Here is a 19,997-nt window from a genome sequence, read left to right on the forward strand (position 1 = left end):
TGCCCCCCTTCAGAGTTCGTTGCTTGAGTTGGTCTCACCAACAGGGATGTCTGAAACCTCTAAATGAAGAATTCCCCAACTCGTGCTGGAACAAGCTAGTAGAAATTTTTTTCTTAATTGAAAAATCTACAAAATTAAATTACTGTTGACTTCACAAAACGTTTAGGGTTGCCAGCCAGTGGCAAGAGTTGGGGAGGGATGGGAACATGCGTGGGGTTGCCAACAGGTGATGTAAGTAGAGAATACCCAGAAACTTCTCTCAGTTTGTAAAGTCTTGACTGAGTAGAAGGGACAGCTACTTGTGTGCGACAAACTACCTGGTATTTACACAAACCTGGAATTGACATCACTGTGCTCTAGGGATAAACAGAAACTAGAGTTTCTGGTGATTTTTAGAATGGTGTGATGTCATTTCCAGGTTTTCTCCAGAGGGGATGGAACACTGTTGCTTGACAGCAATTCAGGAAGTCCAGATTTGCTATGCAGAGGCAGGCAATGCCAAACCAGATTTGTTATGCAAAGGCAAGCAGTGCCAAACCTCCTCTGTTTGTCTGTTCTGACGTGGAGGGCTCAGGCTAGCCCAATCTCCTCAGGTCTCAGAAGCCAAGTAGCGTCAGCCCTGGTTGTTAGTTAGAAGGAAGTCCACTGTGGAAGTTCAGGGTTCCTAAGCAGAGGGAGGCTATGGCAAACCACCTCTTTGTCTCTTGCCTAGAAAACCCTTTCAGGGATTGCAGTAAGTTGTCTGTCATCTGATGGCACTTTCTACCACCATGTAGCATAGACAGATCTTTGGGATGATTTCCTTAACCATGTAAACAACTTCCTGTATGTTTCTTCCTTTTGCTCTCTTGTCTTTTGAACAAATCAGGTGCCTCTGATACCTGAATAACAAGATTTTTGTGGTTTATTTCACTTTGAAGGGAAATGGTCAGGTAAGATTTAGGTTTAGGACTTATTTTATTTATTTGGTAGATTTATATTCCACCCTTTCCCAAAATGGGCCCAGGGCAGATTACATACATAATAAAACAGTTAAAATCCAACAATAAAATAATGAGGTGAACAGGCAGAAGAATGAGGTAACCTTGTAGAAATATAAGCACCAGATAGTTCTTCATAACAAGTAGCTGATCCTGATATTCAGACAAGTCTTTACAAACTGAGGGGAGAGGTTTCTTGGCATTCTCTGCTTACATAAACAAGCACAAGCTTCCTGGTCTCAGAGTGTCACAGCTGGGGCCAGGTCAGGCAAAGTCCAGGGGCAGTCCGAGGTCTGTAGCCGGTAAGCAGGAGGGTCCAAGGCACCAAATCCGAATCACTGTACAAGTATCGCGGGTCCGAGGTCCAGAAGCCGAGGTCAGGGAGTCCAGAAGTCACAAGCCAAAGTCAGGGAGTCCAGAAACCAAAGTCAAGCCAGAGTGGATGCTAGAACGTCAGGGAGATGACTAGTTGCTTCCACAAAGCCTCCTCCCAAAGCCTACAGCTATATAGCCCTCTGCTGGCTGTTGCCCATTTGGGCTAATTGCTGGCTCAGAGAGGCAGCCAGGATCCTGTTGCAACTCAAGCATCCTTGCTCTTAGAAGGGCCAGAATCCTCTCAAAACTCAGGGCTCAGGGAGCGTCTTGCTTGTGAGCGTGCCGCCCTCCTCCGATCCCTGAGGTCCTGACGGAGGCGGTCACGCACACGCGCCACCCGAGAGGGCGAGGCAGGGGGGCTGGGATCTTCTCCAGCAGGAGGCAGGGGCACTGGTGCAGGTGGCAGGGGCACAGTTTCTTCTGCAAGCTCAACTTCCTCTGCAGGGTCCCCAGCACTCATGACACAGAGACACTTAAGCTGGTGAAGGAAAGAACATCCCAACATGTTCCAGTGTCCTTCCTTATTCACGTGTTCTGTGTGTTGAGTACTGTCAAGTCACTTCTGATTTAAAGCGACCCTCAGAATTAACAGTCTCCAAAATGTCCTATCATTAGCATCCACTTAAGTTTCAATCTCTTTCTGATTACTTGGGCAGAATCTCCCTTTGGGTTGATAGAACCAAGGAAAAGAAAACCTTGAACATTTTCAATTTCTTCATATTCAGTCTTAATGTTGTGTAATTCCCAAGCAGTCATTACTTTCGTCTTCTTAATGTCCAGCTATAATCCTTCTTTAGCATGCTCAGCTTTAACCATTCTCAGTATTCATTTCAAGTCTTCACTGTTTTCACTGGTGTCATATGCATACCTAAAATTGTTCATCTTCCACCCATTTTCCCTCCACCTTCATCTGAAACTAATCCCGTTTTCCTTATGACATGTTCCCACACAGACTGAACACAGAGAGAGAAAATGCAGCTTTTGACACCTTTGCCAGTTGGAAACCATTCTGCTGGAACGTCATGGGAGAGGAGGAGAAATAAAGCTTTTGGGGTGAGGGACGGTGTTCAAGAAGGGTGACATGCAAGTAATTATTGGAAACTAAGGTAAAACAAGAGCCTTGAGCCACTTTAAAGATTTCACAAGTTATTCAAACACATTTTCTAGGCACCTGTACCTTGTTTCTCTCTCCAAATACGGACCCAAAGAAATGTACAAGTATTGTTTTCCTCATCTGTGGTTTTGTCCTCACAACAACTGTGCTGAGTCCATCAGGTTGAGAGAGTGACTGGCCCGAAGTCACCCAGCAACTTCTATGGGACTCCCAGTTGTTCGTCCCCGTGCTCGAACCTCAGCACCATTGGGTACATGTGTGTCTTCATGGAAGGCCAGCTCTCTAAGTAGGAATGATCTGCAAGGAGAGGAGTGGGAGATCTGAATTCGGAGGAGAGTGGATTGGTGTGGATAAACCACACAGAGGTGGTGGGGGAAAAAGGCTGATTTAAGAGGCAAGGCCATTGACAGATGGCTGATGAATTGTGGAGAGTTCGTCATTTTTGTGAAGGATTGAGCTACTGCTGAGGGCAGTGGCTCCAGTTCCTTGGAGAATTTTTATTCTATGTGTACGTTTTAGGGTAATGTACTCTAAATAGTGAAGAAACCCTGTTTCACAGGCAAAAATGCTTCCAGCGTTGTGGAGAAAAACATTGCTGATTGAGTTTAGTGAGGAAATGTATTTTCAAAGCGGGAAGAGGATTACTTCTGCCATGGAGTGGGGCGGGGGGGAGGAAGATGGACAGGAAAAGTTGCTCTAAGGTGGAAGGCATTCTGAAGGTGGATTACACATATTGAGTCAGTACAGTTGAGAAAATGGGACCTTCACACTGCTCTTCACCTACCAATCAAAAGATAGAACAAACTGTAGGTAGATGTGGAAACAATGTAATGCTGTATGGAAGGATAAGCTTTCTGAAGTTAACCTTAGCAAATGTTACCAGGTTTTGGGTCCAAATTACAACAAAACTTAAGACTTTTGCTTCTAGAATTCTGTCTAGTTTTGGAACAACCTACATCTGTGAATAGCTCTATTCTGGAATAAAAGTCCACAAAATTCACATCATATCCAAGTGGCAATTGAGTTCAATATCACTTACTAGGCTAAGAAGTTACATGTCTTTTCCCTGTGAGTATTCTTATATGTTGTTGAACATATGAATGTTGAATGAATTTTGTGGGTTCTTAGATGTTTTTGAAGACTGCTACTGCCACTGAATCTCTTCCCACACTCTGAGCATTTAAAAGTCTTCTCCCCAGAATGAATTATAAGATGTTTTTGAAGACTGTCACTCCTACTGAATCTCTTCCCACACTCTGAGCATTCAAAAGGCTTCTCCCCTGTGTGGGTTCTTTGATGTTTCTGGAGACTGCCGCTGTCACAGAATCTCTTCCCACACTCTGAGCGTTCAAAAGGCTTCTCCCCTGTGTGGGTTCTTTGATGCTTTTGAAGATTGCCACTCCAACTGAATCTCTTCCCACACTCTGAGCACTCAAAAGGTTTCTCCCCTGTGTGGGTTTTGAGATGACTCTGAAGATGGCCACTCCGACTGAATCTCTTCCCACATTCTGAGCATTCAAAAGACTTCTCCCCTGTGTGGGTTCTGAGATGACTTTGAAGATGGCCACTCCGACTGAATCTCTTCCCACACTCTGAGCATTCAAAAGGCTTCTCCCCTGTGTGGGTTCTTTGATGCACCTGAAGACTGCCATTCTGACTGAATCTCTTCCCACACTCTGAGCATTCAAAAGGCTTCTCCCCTGTGTGGGTTCTTTGATGCATTTGAAGACTGCCATTCTGACTGAATCTCTTCCCACACTCTGAGCATTCAAAAGGCTTCTCCCCTGTGTGGGTTCTGAGATGACTATGAAGATGGCCACTGTGACTGAATCTCTTCCCACACTCTGAGCATTCAAAAGGCTTCTCTCCTGTGTGGGTTCTTAAATGACATTGAAGAGTGCTACTGTGACTGAATCTCTTCCCACACTCTGAGCATTCAAAAGGCTTCTCCCCTGTGTGGGTTCTTTGATGCTGTTGAAGATTCCCACTCTGACTGAATCTCTTCCCACACTCTGAACATTCAAAAGGCTTCTTCCCTGTGTGGGTTTTTTGATGTTGTATAAGAAGGAGATTCTGATTGAATTTCTTTCCACACTCTGAGCATTCAAAACGTTTTGCTGCTCTGTAGATCCTTTGGTGTACTGGGAACTGTGATTTGTATCTGAAGTACTTTCCACACTGAAAGCATTGACATGTATTCAGTATACTGTGCTTTGAAAAATGCCTATTACCCTCTTTTCCATTCAAGGAAATCATTCCAGTCATGGAGTAGATTAAAGGCTTCTCTCTTCTATGAATTCTTTGGTGTTGAACAAGGTCCGATTTCTCTGAGAAGCTCTTATCACAGTCTGAGCAGCTAGAATATTTCTCTCCTGTATGTATTCTTAGATGTCGAAGGAACTCTGCTCTGCCAATCATGGCTTTTCCACACTCCAAGCATTGATGGGTCTTCTTTCCTTTGTGCATTCTGAAATGGAGAGTATATTGGGTTTGATCTGAGAAGTTAATTCCACACTCCAAGCACTTGTATGTTTCCTCCAACATGTGATTTACTTCTTGGAAATCCCTCCCTTGGCAAGGAATGGATTTATCCCTCTGCTTCATCCTGCAACTGGCTTTCTGTCTCCTCAGTCTGATGTGAATCCTGACATTTCTTCTCACATCTTCCTTCTTGACTTCATCAGACAATAGACGATGCAGTTCCTCATCCTCCTGATTCCTCTGATCATCTCCTGCTGGAATAAAGAGAGAGAGATCCTGTTAGAATCCAGGCAAGGAGGCTGGTTGGCCCCTTAAGTTCTACTCATGCTCCAAATAGTTCAGTGCCTTCCTCCTGGTGTACACTGAAGTGTACAATAAGATATGGTACATTTTGAAAGTACATTTAGCCTCCTGCATTAGAAACCCTTGGTTGGGACTCTTGTCATTAAAACTGACTCTCCACCTCGGTGACTTCTTTGAGGGTTGTTTTATAATTGAAGCTCTTTTTGTACGCCAAGCAAGTAAACAATTTCTCTCCTGAGCCAATTAGCATCTGTGTTCATTCTCTGACTGAAGGGCTTTGCAAATGCTACACTTACATTTCTCTTTTCCCTGTGTGGCAGGATTTCTCTTAGGCTGGCCCTCTTTATGAAATTGGCAGCAAGGGGTCAAGCTTTCCATCACTATTAAGCATTCATATTGGTAACAACTAAGAGCTTAGGATGAGAATCTAGGTCAGTGGGTGAAAGTTGAAAGCTGTCTCAGGACAGAGAAAGCCTTATGTGGTATGAGCCTTATATGGTATGGGGAGGAAGTAAGACAACTGGCCATCTGGATTTGCATCAACAGTAACTGGAATGCATAACATCAGATAAGAGTATACTGATGTCAGTTTTCCGGGGGTGGAGAAAGCCTTTATAAACCTTGAATTTTTGTTCCGGGTTATGTCACCTTGAGCTCAGTGAGGGTCTGCGGAGCTTGTCTCTAGTGGCCCCCCTGAATCAGGCAGTTGGAGAGGTACCACAGACGTGGCATCTCCAAGGAGACCCTGGAGTTTCCTTTTAGCATGGGGCTTTGAAAGAAGCCAGGGGCATAGCGGCGGCTGTTCCTGTCCTTCTTGTATGCCCCGAAGCTCCGCCGCCATGATTGCCATTACAGCAGTAAGAGGTGAACACCTGACCACTTGCTCTTTTTTTTCTTAACAAGCTTCTGATGCATCGCTTTCCTACTTCAAGCACAGCAATTCTACTCAGTGAGTAAGTTTGTTTTCAATACCACTGGCTAATGGGTCATTTTACATAACAACAAACGGGACAGTTCAAAGAAAGGGAAAGAGGCGGATTCCCCCCCACTTTCCCGTGAACGAGGCTTCGAAAAGACAAAGAACAACTTTGAGCATTGGCAACAATTTGAATTAGACTGAATATAGATACTCAAATCGACCCGGATTATAATTGAATATGTGTTAATGAGACTATTATCTGGCTATAATATGGTCTGAACAAAAACTAGATATATTTTAGAGAGATTTGTCTTTGCCGTCTGAGTGCAACTGAAGTGGCAACAATCAAAACACACGGCTGGAGGAGATTTGGAGAGACAGACTAACTGGGTCTCTGAGTTACTTTTCAACTTGGATTAATAAACTGAGTTATTTGGTAGAGAAAAATGGCATTACCAAGCAAAATGTTTTATAAAAAAAGATATAATGGTTACCATAACTTCTCTAAAGCCAGATCTTGGTTCATTAACAGAGCTGATAAAAAAGCAAATGGGAGCTTTTATGTTGAAAACTAGTGAAATCTCAAATCTACATGAGCAGAGTGTTAAAGAGATCTCGGTGATGTCTGTTTAATTGGAAATGGAGAGTGATCCTTGGGAAACAAACAGAAGAAAACCAAAATGGAACCTTATTGCGCAGTTAAAAAGAAGGACTGGAAATCGAGACTGATTGAAGGTTTTTCGAGAGGAACAAGTGGCATGGGATCCTTACTATTTTTACCAAGAGGGATGACTGCACTAAGGAGAGAGAAGGTACATCTCAGCAAAAAAATCAAAACGTGGAAAACTTTCAGGAAGAAGGGTCTTTGAACTGTTTTTCAAACAGTAATTAGATATGGAATTCTCAACAAGAACTGGCATGCGATTTTAAAAGGCCAAGTGAGATTTTTGGGTCATATTAAGTTGTTCCTCCTAGAGTAATATGGATATAAAAGTTAAAGGATTGAAGAGTTTTGAAAAGAATTTTATATAAATAGTTAACTTGGATCGATTTTTAAGAAGGCAGACAACACAATTATTCTGTAATCTGGTACATCTGCTCTTAATATGTTTGTTGGGAGAAACTGTTTATACTGAGACAGATAAATTACTATTTTTTTTCTGCTTATTACTTTTCTCTCTCTCTCTCTCTCTCTCTCTCTCTCTACGTTTTATGATATTTTAAATCTGATCTTTTTTTTCTTTCCGCTTGAAATAAGTAAGTTAGAAGGATAAAGATATTTGTTTCTGATGCTCATTTAATGACGACATTGTTAAAATAACTAGTCTGTATTTTTAATATGGTTAAGCTTAGCCAATTAGTTCTGTGTTGAGATTTCTCTGACTTTTTAATATTTATATGTGCTGCAGAAGAATAGTTTAGACTTGTATTTTAAGTAATAGTTTAGTAAAAAGTGTATAATGAAAGATAAAGATGGTAAAATATAAGGGGTAAATTTAATACTTGCAGGTAGAAAGAATTGGGTATTTCATTTGGAGGTAGAAATGTAACTGATATATTTGCATTTTTCTTTTGTTTCTGGTCTCCCACTCTGTATCCACCCCTCCCCCTCTTTAATGCTTCTGTATCTATGCTTATGCTTTTTCTTTTTATAGTTAAAATCAATACAGATTATAAAATGGATAAGCCTTGAATTTTTGAGCAGAAGGGGCCTGACTTGGATAGACAGGGGTCTCTATGCTGGTCAAGCCATGGAAGGGGGCTGAACTGCACTAGAGAACAGGAGACTGTCTATGCTGATCATGCCTTCCTAAATGGGACTTGGGACTTAAGATTCTAACCGGGAAAATGTAGACTAATAGGGTGAAGTCCCTATTCGGACTTAGATTTTTCATTATGCTCTCTGCTTTACTGTAGAACTATGTTTCATGCTTGACTAAATTCTAACTGTGTAACTGTATTCTGAAATGTACTAACAGTATCTAAACTATTTTGCTTTTCTATCCATATATTTGAAGCCTTCTGTCTAAAGGAGAAACTTGGGAGTCTAATAAAGATCATCTGTAAACTTATAAGTGTGTATGTATAAGCCTTCTGGAGGTTGTCTTGGGTGGGTTACTGAAGGTACAGTGAGGTGTACAAAAGTAATCCGGCATCACCCTGCAGTGGATTCTCTGGTTCACATTGAGGCCTTTGTTCCTTCTTTTGTTGACTAACCTTTCTTCATGGACTGGGGTTTCAGGGAGGACCCCTATTTGGCAAGGAATGGGATTATCCCACCTCTTACCTATGTGGCTTTCCTCCTGCCTCTGTGGTCCATCTCTATCTCCAAAGTTTTCTTCAGCATCATCATTCTTCACTTTTTCCAAGGAGAACTCCTGGAATTCTCCAGCTGTCTCACCTACATTTGCTGCTGGAATAAGGAAAAAGTTTCAATCAGCACCCACACAAGAAGCCAAACCACCAATCAGGCACTCTTCACACTTGAGCCTGCATTTCTTTTATAAGAGCTTCTTTCCTAACAAACTGAGCCACTGGTCACACCTTATCCTTACCAGGCCCTCCTGCCGAGATGTTTTTATATTCTGCCCGTGTTTCTTCTCCCAAAACTCCCTGTATGTATTTTAAGAAGAAGAAGAAGATATTGGATTTATATCCCGTCCTCCACTCTGAAGAGTCTCAGAGCAGCTCACAATCTCCTTTACCTTCCTCCCCCACAACAGACACCCTCACAGCAGCTGCCCTTTCAAGGACAACCTCTGCTAGGGCTATGGCTGACCCAAGGTCATGCTAGCAGGTGCAAGTAGAGGAGTGGGGAATCAAATCCGGTTCTCCCAGATAAGAGTCCACACACTTAACCACTACGCCAAACTGTGGCAAAGAATGATTCCCCTGCTGCTCCCATCTGACCTGCCATGCAGCTGTTTTGACATTCAGCTCTTAATGATTAAATAGAAAAAGTTAGCAAAATATGCGGTTGTTGAACTGCACTGAGCGTTTCCTTCCAGTTATGAAGAGCCAGGAGGAGCTGGTTTTCAGCCTTCCCAAAATACATGTTTTCTGGGGATGTAACCAGGATTTAACCAAGTGAATCTCAAAGTTCAGAGGGGGGCCACCATGGTTTTCGGGAGAGGTGCCAATTGTTGGGGGGCACGTAATGACCAATGAGAACAGCAACCTTGTAGTGTAGGACCACTTTTCTCAAGGTCAGCTGTATTTTCTTGCTATTTCTGAGCCATTCTCTACACCTTAGCTGGGCTTTTCTACTGTCTAACGAAGGGGTGGCCAACGGTAGCTCTCCAGATGTTTTTTGCCTACAACTCCCATTAGCCCCAGCCATTGACCATGCTGGCTGGGGCTGATGGGAGTTGTAGGCAAAAACATCTGGAGAGCTACCATTGGCCACCTCTGGTTTAATGCATAGCAGTTTCTGAATTCTCCAAGGATTTCTGCCTTTCCTAGAAGTCCTGAGTCAGCCTGTCTCTATGGAAAGGAATGTATCTTATTGTCAGCAAAAGATGGCCAGAAGATTGGCTTATGGGGCCTCAAGGTCATTCACTTGTTACAGCAGAGTAGGAGCCTTTGGAAGCCCATCCCAGAGGAACATGCAGTGAAGAAAAGTCCAGATAAAGAGTCTGTCCTGTTCCATCTTCCTGCAATACGCAGGCAACATGCACCGAGCGTGTAGATATGGAATACCTGTTCAGCATGACCAAGGCGATGTAATGTAAATATGGGGATATTAGTTTGGCAGACCCTTAGAACAGCACAGGGGTGTCATTGTTGTCAACCCTCTTCCTTGGGGATGGAGGAGATGGTGTCGACCAGCTTTAGAGAAACCCGGGCATCAGGGAGCACTGAGTGGACAGGTGTACCTGCCTTTTCTGTCCTTCTGTGTTTTTCTGTGGCAGATAATTTCCTGCCTTAAGCAGGTGGAAGGGGCTTAGCCTTTGGGAAAGAGTTGGTCACTTGTCTCTTGGGGAGACAGATGGCTGCTCCAGTACTTTCTGCATCTGGCTGTGGCTCAACCAACTGTGTTTCAACTGAGAACTTGTCTCTGTACTTATTGGGCTGACAGAGTCAGTAGGAATCACTTCAACAGCAGACAATTCTACCCTCTTGGGGTGAGGACTGATCCTCCTCACTGTAACAGAGGATGCCGTGTGGTTTGGCTTAAGCCAGTTCTCCTTCAGAGGCAGTGTTAACTACCTGCTGCAGGTCACCCTTACAAGTTTAAGTTTAATTTGATTTATACCCCACCCTCCCCAACAAGGCGGGCTCAGGGCGGCTTACAGCAGATCATAGAATAATGATCACAATCATAAAATCAATAAAATCAGTAAAATCATTAAACAATATAGATTATTGTTGGTGCTAGATTAGATGTTACTCATTCTCAAGATGACAGTTGTTCCAGGATTCTTCAAGGATTCTCCTACAGTCAACTGAAGGCTTGCCAGAAGAGAATGGTCTTGCAGGCCTTGTGAAACTGATCAATGTCCCGCAAGGCCCTAACCTCTTCCGGCAATTGGTTCCACCAGGAGGGGGCTGCCACTGAAAAGGCCCGATCCCTGGTGGTCGACAGTCTCACCTCCTTCAGCCCGGGGATCACTAGGAGATGCTGGGATCCAGATCTCAGCACTCTCTGGGGAACGTGTGGGGACAGACAGTCGCTCAGGTAAACGGGTCCTCGGCCATATAGGGCTTTAAAGGTAATAACCAGCACTTTGTAATGAATCCGGCACACTATTGGTAGCCAGTGCAGTTCCTGCAGCGCTGGCTGTATGTGTTCCCACTTGGGCCGCCCCAGTAGCAGCCTAGCAGCCGCATTCGACACTAGCTGAAGTTTTCGAGTTCGTGACAAAGACAGCCCCAAGTAGAGTGCATTACAGTAGTCCAGTCTCGAGGTGACCGTTGCATGAATCACAGTTGCCAGGTCGCCATGACCAAGGAAAGGAACCAACTGTTTCGCTCACCTAAGGTGAAAGAAGGCAGATTTCGCAGTTGCTGATATCTGAGCCTCCATCGTCAGGGAGCCCTTCGGTAGCACCCCCAAACTTCTGGCCTTGGACACTCAGTAGCACCCCCAAACTTCTGGCCTTGGACACCATTGTCAATGGCGCCCCATCAAAAGTTGGCAGGGGGATTTTCCTGCCCAGGCTGCCGCGACTCAGGCAAAGGACCTCTGTCTTTGTCAGATTCAGCTTCAGTTGGCTCAGCTTAAGCCAACCAGCCACGGCTTTCAGCACCTGATCTAGGTTTTCTGGGACATCGTCAGGTTGGCTGTCCATCAGTAGATAGAGCTGGGTGTCATCAGCGTATTGATGGTAACCCAGCCCAAACCACCAGACAATCTGTGCAAGGGGTCGCATGTAGATGTTAAACAACATTAGGGATAGAACCGCCCCCTGAGGCACATCACAATTAAACGGGAGTCTCTGGGATGACTCTCCCCCAATTGACACCCTTTGTCCCCGACCGCAAAGAAAAGAGGAAAGCCACTGTAACTGATGGTCGACTGTGTCTAACGCAGCCAACATGTCTAACAGCATCAGTACTGCCGAGCCGCCTCGATCCAGATGTCGCTGGGCAGAAGCCGGACTGGTGGGAATCTAGGACAGAGGCATCCTCCAGAAAACTGTAACTTTAGCGCTACTGCCCTCTCAATAATTTTCCCCAAAAAGGGTAAATTCGAGACCAGTCAATAGTGTGCCAATTCGGCCGGGTGTAAGGTGGACTTTTTCAGGAGAGGGCAAACCACTGCCTCTTTAAGAGACATTGGAAAAAGCCCTTCCAGGAGAGATCTATTTACGATATCCCATATAGGATATTGGAGCTCTCCCTGGCACGCTTTAATCAGCCAGAATGGGCATGGGTCCAGATCACATGTTGTTGGGCGTACAGTAGAGAGTGTTCTATCAACTTCCTCCAGACTGAGCGTTTTAAAGCGATCTAAAGCTGGTCCGGAAGACAGGCATGGAGCCTTGAGTTCACATACTGTTTCAACTGTAGCCGGAAGGTTGTGACAGAGTGACAAGATCTTGTCTGTAAAAAAATTCACAAAAGCCTCACAGCCAATGTCCAATTCTCTACAATTTGGCCTGCCTTGTGGCAATGTTGTAAGTGACCGAATTATCCTAAATAATTGTGCCAAGCGCGATGTCGCAGACGCAGACTTGGCTGCAAAGAAAGCTTTCTTTGTGGCTTTGACTGCCATCTCATAGGACCTCATAAACTCTCTATAAGATGTTCTGGTTGCTTCATCTGAAGTCCGCCGCCACTGCCTCTCTAGCCGTCTGAGCCCTCGTTTCATCAGCCGCAACTCTGGGGTATACCATGGTGCGAGCTTAGAATGGGGATGCAGAGGGCACTGTGGTGCGATCTCGTCGATGGTCCTAGAGAGCCTATCATGCCATGACTCCACCAAGTCATCTAGAGAATCGCCAGGGGGCCAGGGACCCTGCAGAGCCGTTTGGAACCGCTCAGGGTCCATCAGACTCAAGGCAGAACAACTCCAAGGAAAGCCCTCAAACCCATCTACACCTAACAGTAAGGTCTGAAGGCATCCATGTGAAGACTGTAGGAAAGGGTGGATGTGCCTTTGACCTCATCTAGCTGAGCTGTTCTGGAAGGATGGAACCATGGTCATGATCCAAGCCCACAATCTGAACCACTCTATGGGGGATGGATCTTTCCAGATTACAGTCAGTGTGGATGGCCATAATCCCATCTGGGGAAGGGGACGTTGTAAAGGCTGACAACTGAGAAGTTAGGATCTGGCTCCTTCCAGAGTCTTTTTGAGGGCCCCACAACCCCGCCTTGTCCTCAGGACAAAACAACTTCTCTGGCTTGGGTGATGGCCACAAAACTGGCCTCAGCTGCCCTGGATCAGTGGGGTGGTTTCTATCGCTCTACTGGGCCATGATGAACATCACTTTCATGGCCACCCCAACTGCTCAATGCACTAAGTGGCAGCCAATTCACTGCACTGGCCTCACAAAGATATATTGCATCACCCTAATGGCAGCAACCTGCACCTTTGGCACCTATGAAAGATCCTTACCCAGAAAAGCCACACTCCCATAGTTCTCCAGCATGACTTCCCTGTAGAGAGCTTTTTGGCTTGGATCCAGCAAGGCCCACTCTGCCACAGTGAAATACACGGCCACCTCCTCAAAGGAAAAAGGAGACTGTAAGAAAAAAGCAGATTCCCTCGTCAGAGATTATGCTGGGCTGAGACTACACTCTTGATGGGGGTGTTTTATGAGGTTGCAGGATGTAGAGCTCATATGTGTAAAGGCAGTGCTGTTCACAGCCTCTCTTCCACAGACAAGAGGAGCAAAAGTGTCCTTGAAAAAGGAGTGAAGCCTTGACTATCCCCTGTTCATCCTCCCCTACCTGGACCAGAGGTTGAGCAACCATTTCCACTTCTCTGCAAAGAAAATAGCTTGACAACATCTCTTCACTGCCTGCAAGGGAGACAAAATTGGAAGGAAGGATTTTAAGCTTAAATTCCAATATTTTTGGCTTCTCTGAATCCTGCTTACACATCCCCATTCCCAGGGTCTGAATCTTTGTCTTCTTTACACTCAAGAAAATTTGTAATAAATTTAATAAACTGTGGGAGAAGCAAAATAGAAGCACCAGGTGCCCATGAGCCTCAGGGGTTATAAATGCTTTCAACACAATTCAGACTTCTGTGAGACTTGAAATGTACTCTGTGAACCTTGGAGCTCAAATGGATCCCTTTTGTATCAGACCAAAAACCTAGGGGTGACATTCTCCCATCTGCTGGGGCTTCTTACCCATCCTGGAGTCTGGAATGGTAGGCGAGTAAGAGGCAACTGGAAATCATGTGGTACGACACCTCACCATCACAACCATCCCCAAACCCATGTGATTTTAGCACATCAGCTAACACAGTGGAGAACTGCCAATGTGTTTCCAGAGTGTCTGCTGGTGCTCTGACTTCACATCCAGGTTTTGGGCCAAATGAGACATGAAAATGACACCACATCCACCCCATGCTTCACCCCCAAACCTCATATGGATTCAAGGCCATGAACTGGCATCCCTAATCCAGTATCCTCTTTCTGACTCTGCCCCCCCCCCAAATGCCCCCCAAAATTCTTTAGACTGGGACTGAAAATCCAAATTACAGGACTCTGACAATAGTGTTTTTTTTAAAATTTGCTCCCCCAGAATAGGGTGTGTGAATGTGTAAATGCCATCAAGTCAAGGCAAGAGAGATTCAGAGGCAGTGTGTCATTGCCTGCCTCTGTATAGCAACCCTGAATTTCTTTGGTGGTCTCCCAATCCAAAAAATAATCAGGGCTGACCATTTTTAGCTTTTGCAATCTGATGACATCAGGTTAGTCTAGGCTATGCTGGTCAGGAGAACATGGAGGTTCTATTGATTCACTTTGGCTAATGGCTGCACCCACATTAGTCCTCATTTTCTTTTTTGAGACACCTTGAGTCCTTCTAATGGAAGGAAAGTGAGATGTTCATATTTCCATTGATGTAAATATGAATAGAATTGGTCTCCATCAGTCTGTATACTTTCCTTTAAACTGGAGTGACCACTGCAACATCCTAGGGCATATTCCCCCAAAACTCCATTCTACATAGAAGCATTTCCATTTTCTCCAGTCCTGAAGCTTCTGCTCAACAACTTCTCTACGTGTCCCAATCCCCTCTGGGCAGGAGGCCCCCTTACCACTTTGCAGGGCCTCTCGGGCACTGTCCTTGGTCTGTGTCCTCTGACCTTCCTCTGACGGAGCTCCTTCTGACAACTTTGCTTCCACCTTCGCAGATCCTCCCCACATCTGAAACAACAGCAAGGGAGAGGGGTAAGAGAAGGAATGGAACAGGCTGAAGAGATGGATCCGGACCCACTCCAAGACTCCTCATCCCTGACTTCACCATCAGAGCTGCTTTAACCACAGGGGCAAAGACCCAACTTACTGAACTTAGCAGCCCTGAGCCTTCCTCGGCGGGGAGGGCGGGATATAAATAAAATGATTGATTGATTGATTGAACTATCTAGAAGTAGGAATATCTAAGAAAAGGTAGGAACAAAACACTGAAGCATTATTTTAAAAAAAGAGATAAAAGGAAGACAAAGTGCTTTCAAGAAGAGTCTTTTGAACAAGAAGGTAGAGTTCTAGATAGTAAAGCTGCACTGAGAACAACTGGGAGAAAGAAATCACCTAGAGTTGAAGCTGAAGGGATATCACTAAAGCCACAGAAAAGGAGTCCATCAAAATTTCAATAAGAATCTGCCAACAAAGATGGGAAACAAAACAATGGCCCACAGAGTGGAAACACTCACATTACATTCAAATTCTGAATAACAGAGACATCAAAGACTGTAGCAACTATTGGACCACTGCATTCATTCCTCATGCAAGTCAATTGATGCTCAACATTTTACAACAAGGCCTGTGGTCATATATTGAAAGAGAAATGTCAGATGTTCTGTTCCAGGTGGATTCACAAAAAGAAGAGGCAGTTGAGATCATATTGCAAATTTAGGAAGATTCGTAGAGCAAAGGAGAGAATTTCAGAAGATAATCAGCTTGTGATTCATAGCTTACATCCAAGCTTTTGACTGTTGGGATCAAGAAAAGGTATGGTTGGTTTTTAAAGAAATGGGTGTGCCACATCATCTGATTGTTTTGATGCGCAACGTGTACTCTGGGCAAGGATAAATAGATCTATATGCTGAATTACATTTAGATGAAGCTAGAGTGGAAACTGTAGGAAAGAACTTGAGATAAGCAGATGACATTTCTGGCAGAAAGTAGTGAAGACTTGAAATAATAACTAAGGAAGGCCAAAGCAGAAAATGCTAAAGGAAGATAACAGCTGAACATCAGGAAGGCAATTTTAGTGGAGAATTATAAAAATTGAAGGTTGATGAAGAAACTGAAGTTCTACAACATTTTCTATTCCTAGGCTCCAACATCAATGCAATCAAACTTGAAATATACTGCACCCCACGGCAACTAAAAGGGGAAAAAGCTATTTGTCATCTTTATGCTTGGAGGGAGACAAATGGGGTGTCGTAAAGGAATCTCAGTTAATTTCAAACAATTAAAAAGATTTTATTATGTACAACAATGGTTGACTAAAGTGTGGGAGGTAGCAGCACTGGATAAATTGGCTATACAAATAAGAGCAATGGAGATACAACGGAAGAATAATAACTTTATTGAAAAGTGGTATCCGTTCTTTACTTATATAAATTCAGAAGAGGACCCTCAAAAGTATGTTCCAAAAAAATATATAGATTTTTCATACTATTGAAAATTATATTTAAATAATAGATTATATATTGTTTTGTACTGTATTATTATTCTATATTTGTGTGTAATGCTATGACGAATTACAGGAGGTACAGTAATTATATTCTAAAAAGTAACTAAGATATAAATGTATTATAAGTATTCCATTGGGTTTAAATGATTGTTAAGAGCGTGTTTGTGTTTGTTTTGTTGATTATTGTTGGAAAATTAATAAAAATTTAAAGTTTAAAAAAAAAAAAGATTTTATTAAACACTTATCTCTTATCTTAACATATTTCCTGCTTTGACCCGTTGCCCCTTAATTGTATCCATACAGCTGTTGACCTATAGACTTGGCTTGTTTTTCCTGTTTCATCTCTAAACGTCTTCATCATGTTATATGTTGATTTACTTTTCTGTCCTGTCTATAAGTTTGAGTGGCTTTCTCCCATCTCATTTTATCTGAAGAAGTCTGCTTGTGCAGGAAAAATCATACCTCGAATAAAGCTTTGTTGGTCTTAAAGGTGTCACTGGACCAGGCCCGTAGCTACAGCGGGGGGCCCAGCCGCTCCATTCAACCCCGCCCCTTCAATCGCTGTGGCCCCTCCATTGGGCCGAGACCCAGGCCAGTAGCTTCAGGCTTCCTTTCGCTCTGCTGCACCTGCCCAGGCGATCGCACAGTTGCTTGCGCTTCCGTTGCGTGCTTGCCAAGCTGCCTCCCCAGCACACTTACTCCCCGGTCACTGGCCAACCGGGGTAACCATGGGAGGAGATGAGTCCCTCAGCCGCATGCCTCGCCTCGCCAAAGGGGCCCTCCATCTGTTGTGCTTCGGTTCCCGAGTTTCCCCAGGGTCTTCGGAGTGGGTCTGTCCTGTGCACCCCTTGGCAGCCCAAGAGAGCCTTTTCCACCGCTCCTGCCCCTAAATTCATCTCCTTCTTTTGGATCTCCCTCCCTGATTGGCCAGGCACAAAAGCAGCAGCTGCCACTGGGGAAACTTTCGCCTGGAAGGGAGGGTGTGTGGGGCAGCAGGGCAGGACCTGCCGAGCGTGCTGGGGTGTGGAGAGGCTATCCTCTTCCAACCCTCCGCCTCCCCGGTGCAGGAGCTGCTACTTTGGCTAGCAGGGGATCCCCTGCGAGGTGAGGAAGTGGGGGGCAGTTAAGGCATCAGATCCATTCAGCCCCAGGACTTCTTTCAGCATGGTTTTTATTATATTGTTTTATTGTGATGTTATTTGTGACGTCATTCTGAGCCCTTCAGACCCCCAACTAAAGATTTATCCCGAGACCCCCACCAAACTTTTCTGGCTACGGGCCTGCACTGGACTCTAACTTGATCAACCAAAAGGGAGACTGCAAACAAGAAACTAGAAGTCTGAGACTGGGAAGGGCAGCCAGGAAGGAGCTAGAAAAGATTCTTCAGTGTAAGGATGTGTCCCTGGTGACCAAGATTAAAGTAATTCACACCACAGTAACTCCCCATTACTATGTGTGGGCATGAAAGTTGGACAAGGAAGAAAGCTGGGAAGAAGAAAGTTGATTACCTGTGGTGTTGGCAGAGAGTGTTTCTACAGATACCATGGGCCACCAAAAAGACAAATAAATGTGTTTTAGATCAAATCATGCCTCAACTCTCCTTGGAAACTTGGAAACTAAAATGACACTGAGGCTATCATATTTTTGTGTCATTATGAGAAGACGAGTAATAGGAAAAGACAATAATGCTCAGAAAAATGGAAGGCAACAAGAAAAAAGGAAGACCAAACACGTGATAGATTGACTCAATCAAGGAAGCCACAGCCCTCAGTCTGCAAGACATGAGCAAGGCTGTTAACAAGAAGACGTTCCTAGGATTGCCATAAGTTGGAAATGACTTGATGGCAGTTAACACAAACAGAAATAGCTGACAGGAAACCTTAGAATAAAGCCATTGCTTGAATGGAGTGACTGAAAGCCCCTCACCTGCTGTGCCTGTCTCTTCTCCTCTGCCTGACTCAGGAGGAAACCTTCGACCAGGGCCACTGCCTGGGAACTGGTCTCTGGCCCGCATCCTCTCACCCAGCCCTGCACTTCCTGGGGCAGGATGGCCAGGAACTGCTCCAGGATCACCAGGTCCACCATCTCCTTCTTGGTGCGCCTCTCTGGCTCCAGCCAGTCCTTACAATGTCCATGGAGCCGGCTGTAAACCTCTCGGGGGCCATCAGCCTCCTGGTAACAGAACTGCCGGAAACATCGGCTGCGTACATCTGCAGTCACAGTGTCTTGAACCAAGTTCTCTGTCACAGCTCTATCCCAGAATTCAGCACCACTCCCTGCTTGAATGGGATGGGGACCATTTTTCGATATCTTGCCGGTGCCAGGGCCTTCGGGGTCCTTCCCTTCCATTTCCTTCCCCTTTCTCTTGGATTTGCCTCTGACCCTGGAAAGACACTCTTATTCAACTTGGCTATGAAGAGGGAGAGGGGAAGGTATCTGAAAGGCAGGAAGAAAAAGGGAATGGAGTTACATCACTAATCCTGATGAAGAGACACCTAAGGATTACCCTGGTGGATTAGAAAAAACATTCTTGTTTAGTTTGTGGATCAGGATTAATGTCCCTGTGCTATTTACATATCAAGTTTTGAAAGATATGAAGAAGACCATAGATCTATACCTCGCCCTTCTCTCTGAATCAGAGTCTCAGAGCGGCTAACAATCTCCTTTATCTTCTTCCCCCACAACAAACAGTCTGTGATGCGGGTGGGGCTGGGAGAGCTCTCACAGAAGCTGCCCTTTCAAGGACAACTCCTGCGAGAGCTATGGCTGACCCAAGGCTATTCCAGCAGGTCCAAGTGGAGGAGTGGGGACTCAAACCTGGTTCTCCCAGATAAGAGTCTGTGCACTTAACCACTACACCAAACTGGCTCTCCTTCAAGCAACACATACACCAATACTTGCCTTTTCAAAATATGTTATGGATGTTATGAGCCTGGCATCCAATTTCTGGGGATCAGCCTCTCTAGTGGGTACATCTGAAGGCAAACTGGAGCCCAGGACAAAGGGATTGGTAAGGGCTTAACTATTAGATGGCAGACTATAATTAATGTAGATTCAGTTGGATAGCCATGTTGGTCTGAAATGGCAGAACAACATTTGAGTCCAGTGGCACTTTTAAGACCAAAAAAGGAATAACTACCCACCCGAATCTATCTTCATGGAAGGCACCACATTAAGCTGCATGGAATGAGACTCCATTAGGCTTACAATGAAATTTGCACAGGTACAGACTGATATTTCCTTTCTTACGCAATGCAAAAACCTGGACTATTTTGAAGAAGTGTACTTGCACACAAAACTAATACCTTCAATACAATTTTGCCTTAAAGATGTCACTGGGCTAAACGTAGTTCTACAATTAATGCAAATAAATACCCCCCCCCAAAAAAACCTTGCAAATCGGGGGAGCAGGAGATCAAATATGCAGCCAATCAGCAGGAATGACTCCTCCCATGTGATCACCGCTGGGATTTCTTATTGGCCCTCCCTCTGCCCTCCACGG

At 44.6% G+C, this 19,997-nt stretch overlaps 2 protein-coding genes across 5 annotated transcripts in view; both read right to left on the reverse strand.

Annotated features, from left to right (window-relative positions):
- LOC132566037 (oocyte zinc finger protein XlCOF6-like) overlaps positions 1-19,997 on the reverse strand; it is a 191,691-nt gene that overhangs the window by 93,316 nt on the left and 78,378 nt on the right. For 2 of the 4 annotated variants that reach the window (XM_060230699.1, XM_060230697.1), the window contains exons 2-3: positions 13,571-13,641; positions 13,236-13,362 (exon numbers count right to left, since the gene is read on the reverse strand). In XM_060230699.1, the coding sequence (XP_060086682.1) occupies positions 13,236-13,362; positions 13,571-13,641 (198 nt within the window). The remainder of the gene's footprint in view (positions 1-13,235; positions 13,363-13,570; positions 13,642-19,997) is intronic. The other 2 variants (XM_060230700.1, XM_060230698.1) reach the window with 1 other exon arrangement.
- Positions 2,669-11,463, reverse strand: LOC132567790 (zinc finger protein OZF-like). Its single transcript, XM_060233477.1, has 4 exons — positions 11,403-11,463; positions 8,390-8,585; positions 3,639-4,936; positions 2,669-2,766 (listed from the first exon to the last, which is right to left on the reverse strand). Exons 1-4 carry the CDS (start codon positions 11,461-11,463, stop codon positions 2,669-2,671), a joined length of 1,653 nt encoding a protein of 550 aa, XP_060089460.1.

This window comes from Heteronotia binoei, chromosome 2 (assembly GCF_032191835.1).
Source record: "Heteronotia binoei isolate CCM8104 ecotype False Entrance Well chromosome 2, APGP_CSIRO_Hbin_v1, whole genome shotgun sequence".
In the NCBI taxonomy this organism is placed as follows: Eukaryota; Metazoa; Chordata; class Lepidosauria; order Squamata; family Gekkonidae; genus Heteronotia; species Heteronotia binoei.

Excerpts from the sequence above, each read along its gene's own strand:
- LOC132567790 (XM_060233477.1), bottom strand. The coding sequence starts at position 11,463 with ATGGACAGCCAACCTGACGATGTCCCAGAAAACCTAGATCAGGTGCTG. Across the intron at positions 4,937-8,389 it reads ACCCCAGTCCATGAAGAAAG|AATGCACAAAGGAAAGAAGA; the intron begins GTTAGTCAACAA and ends TCTCCATTTCAG. Across the intron at positions 2,767-3,638 it reads GACTTTTAAATGCTCAGAGT|ATCATTCCTACTTAGAGAGC; the intron begins GTGGGAAGAGAT and ends CTCTCCTTGCAG.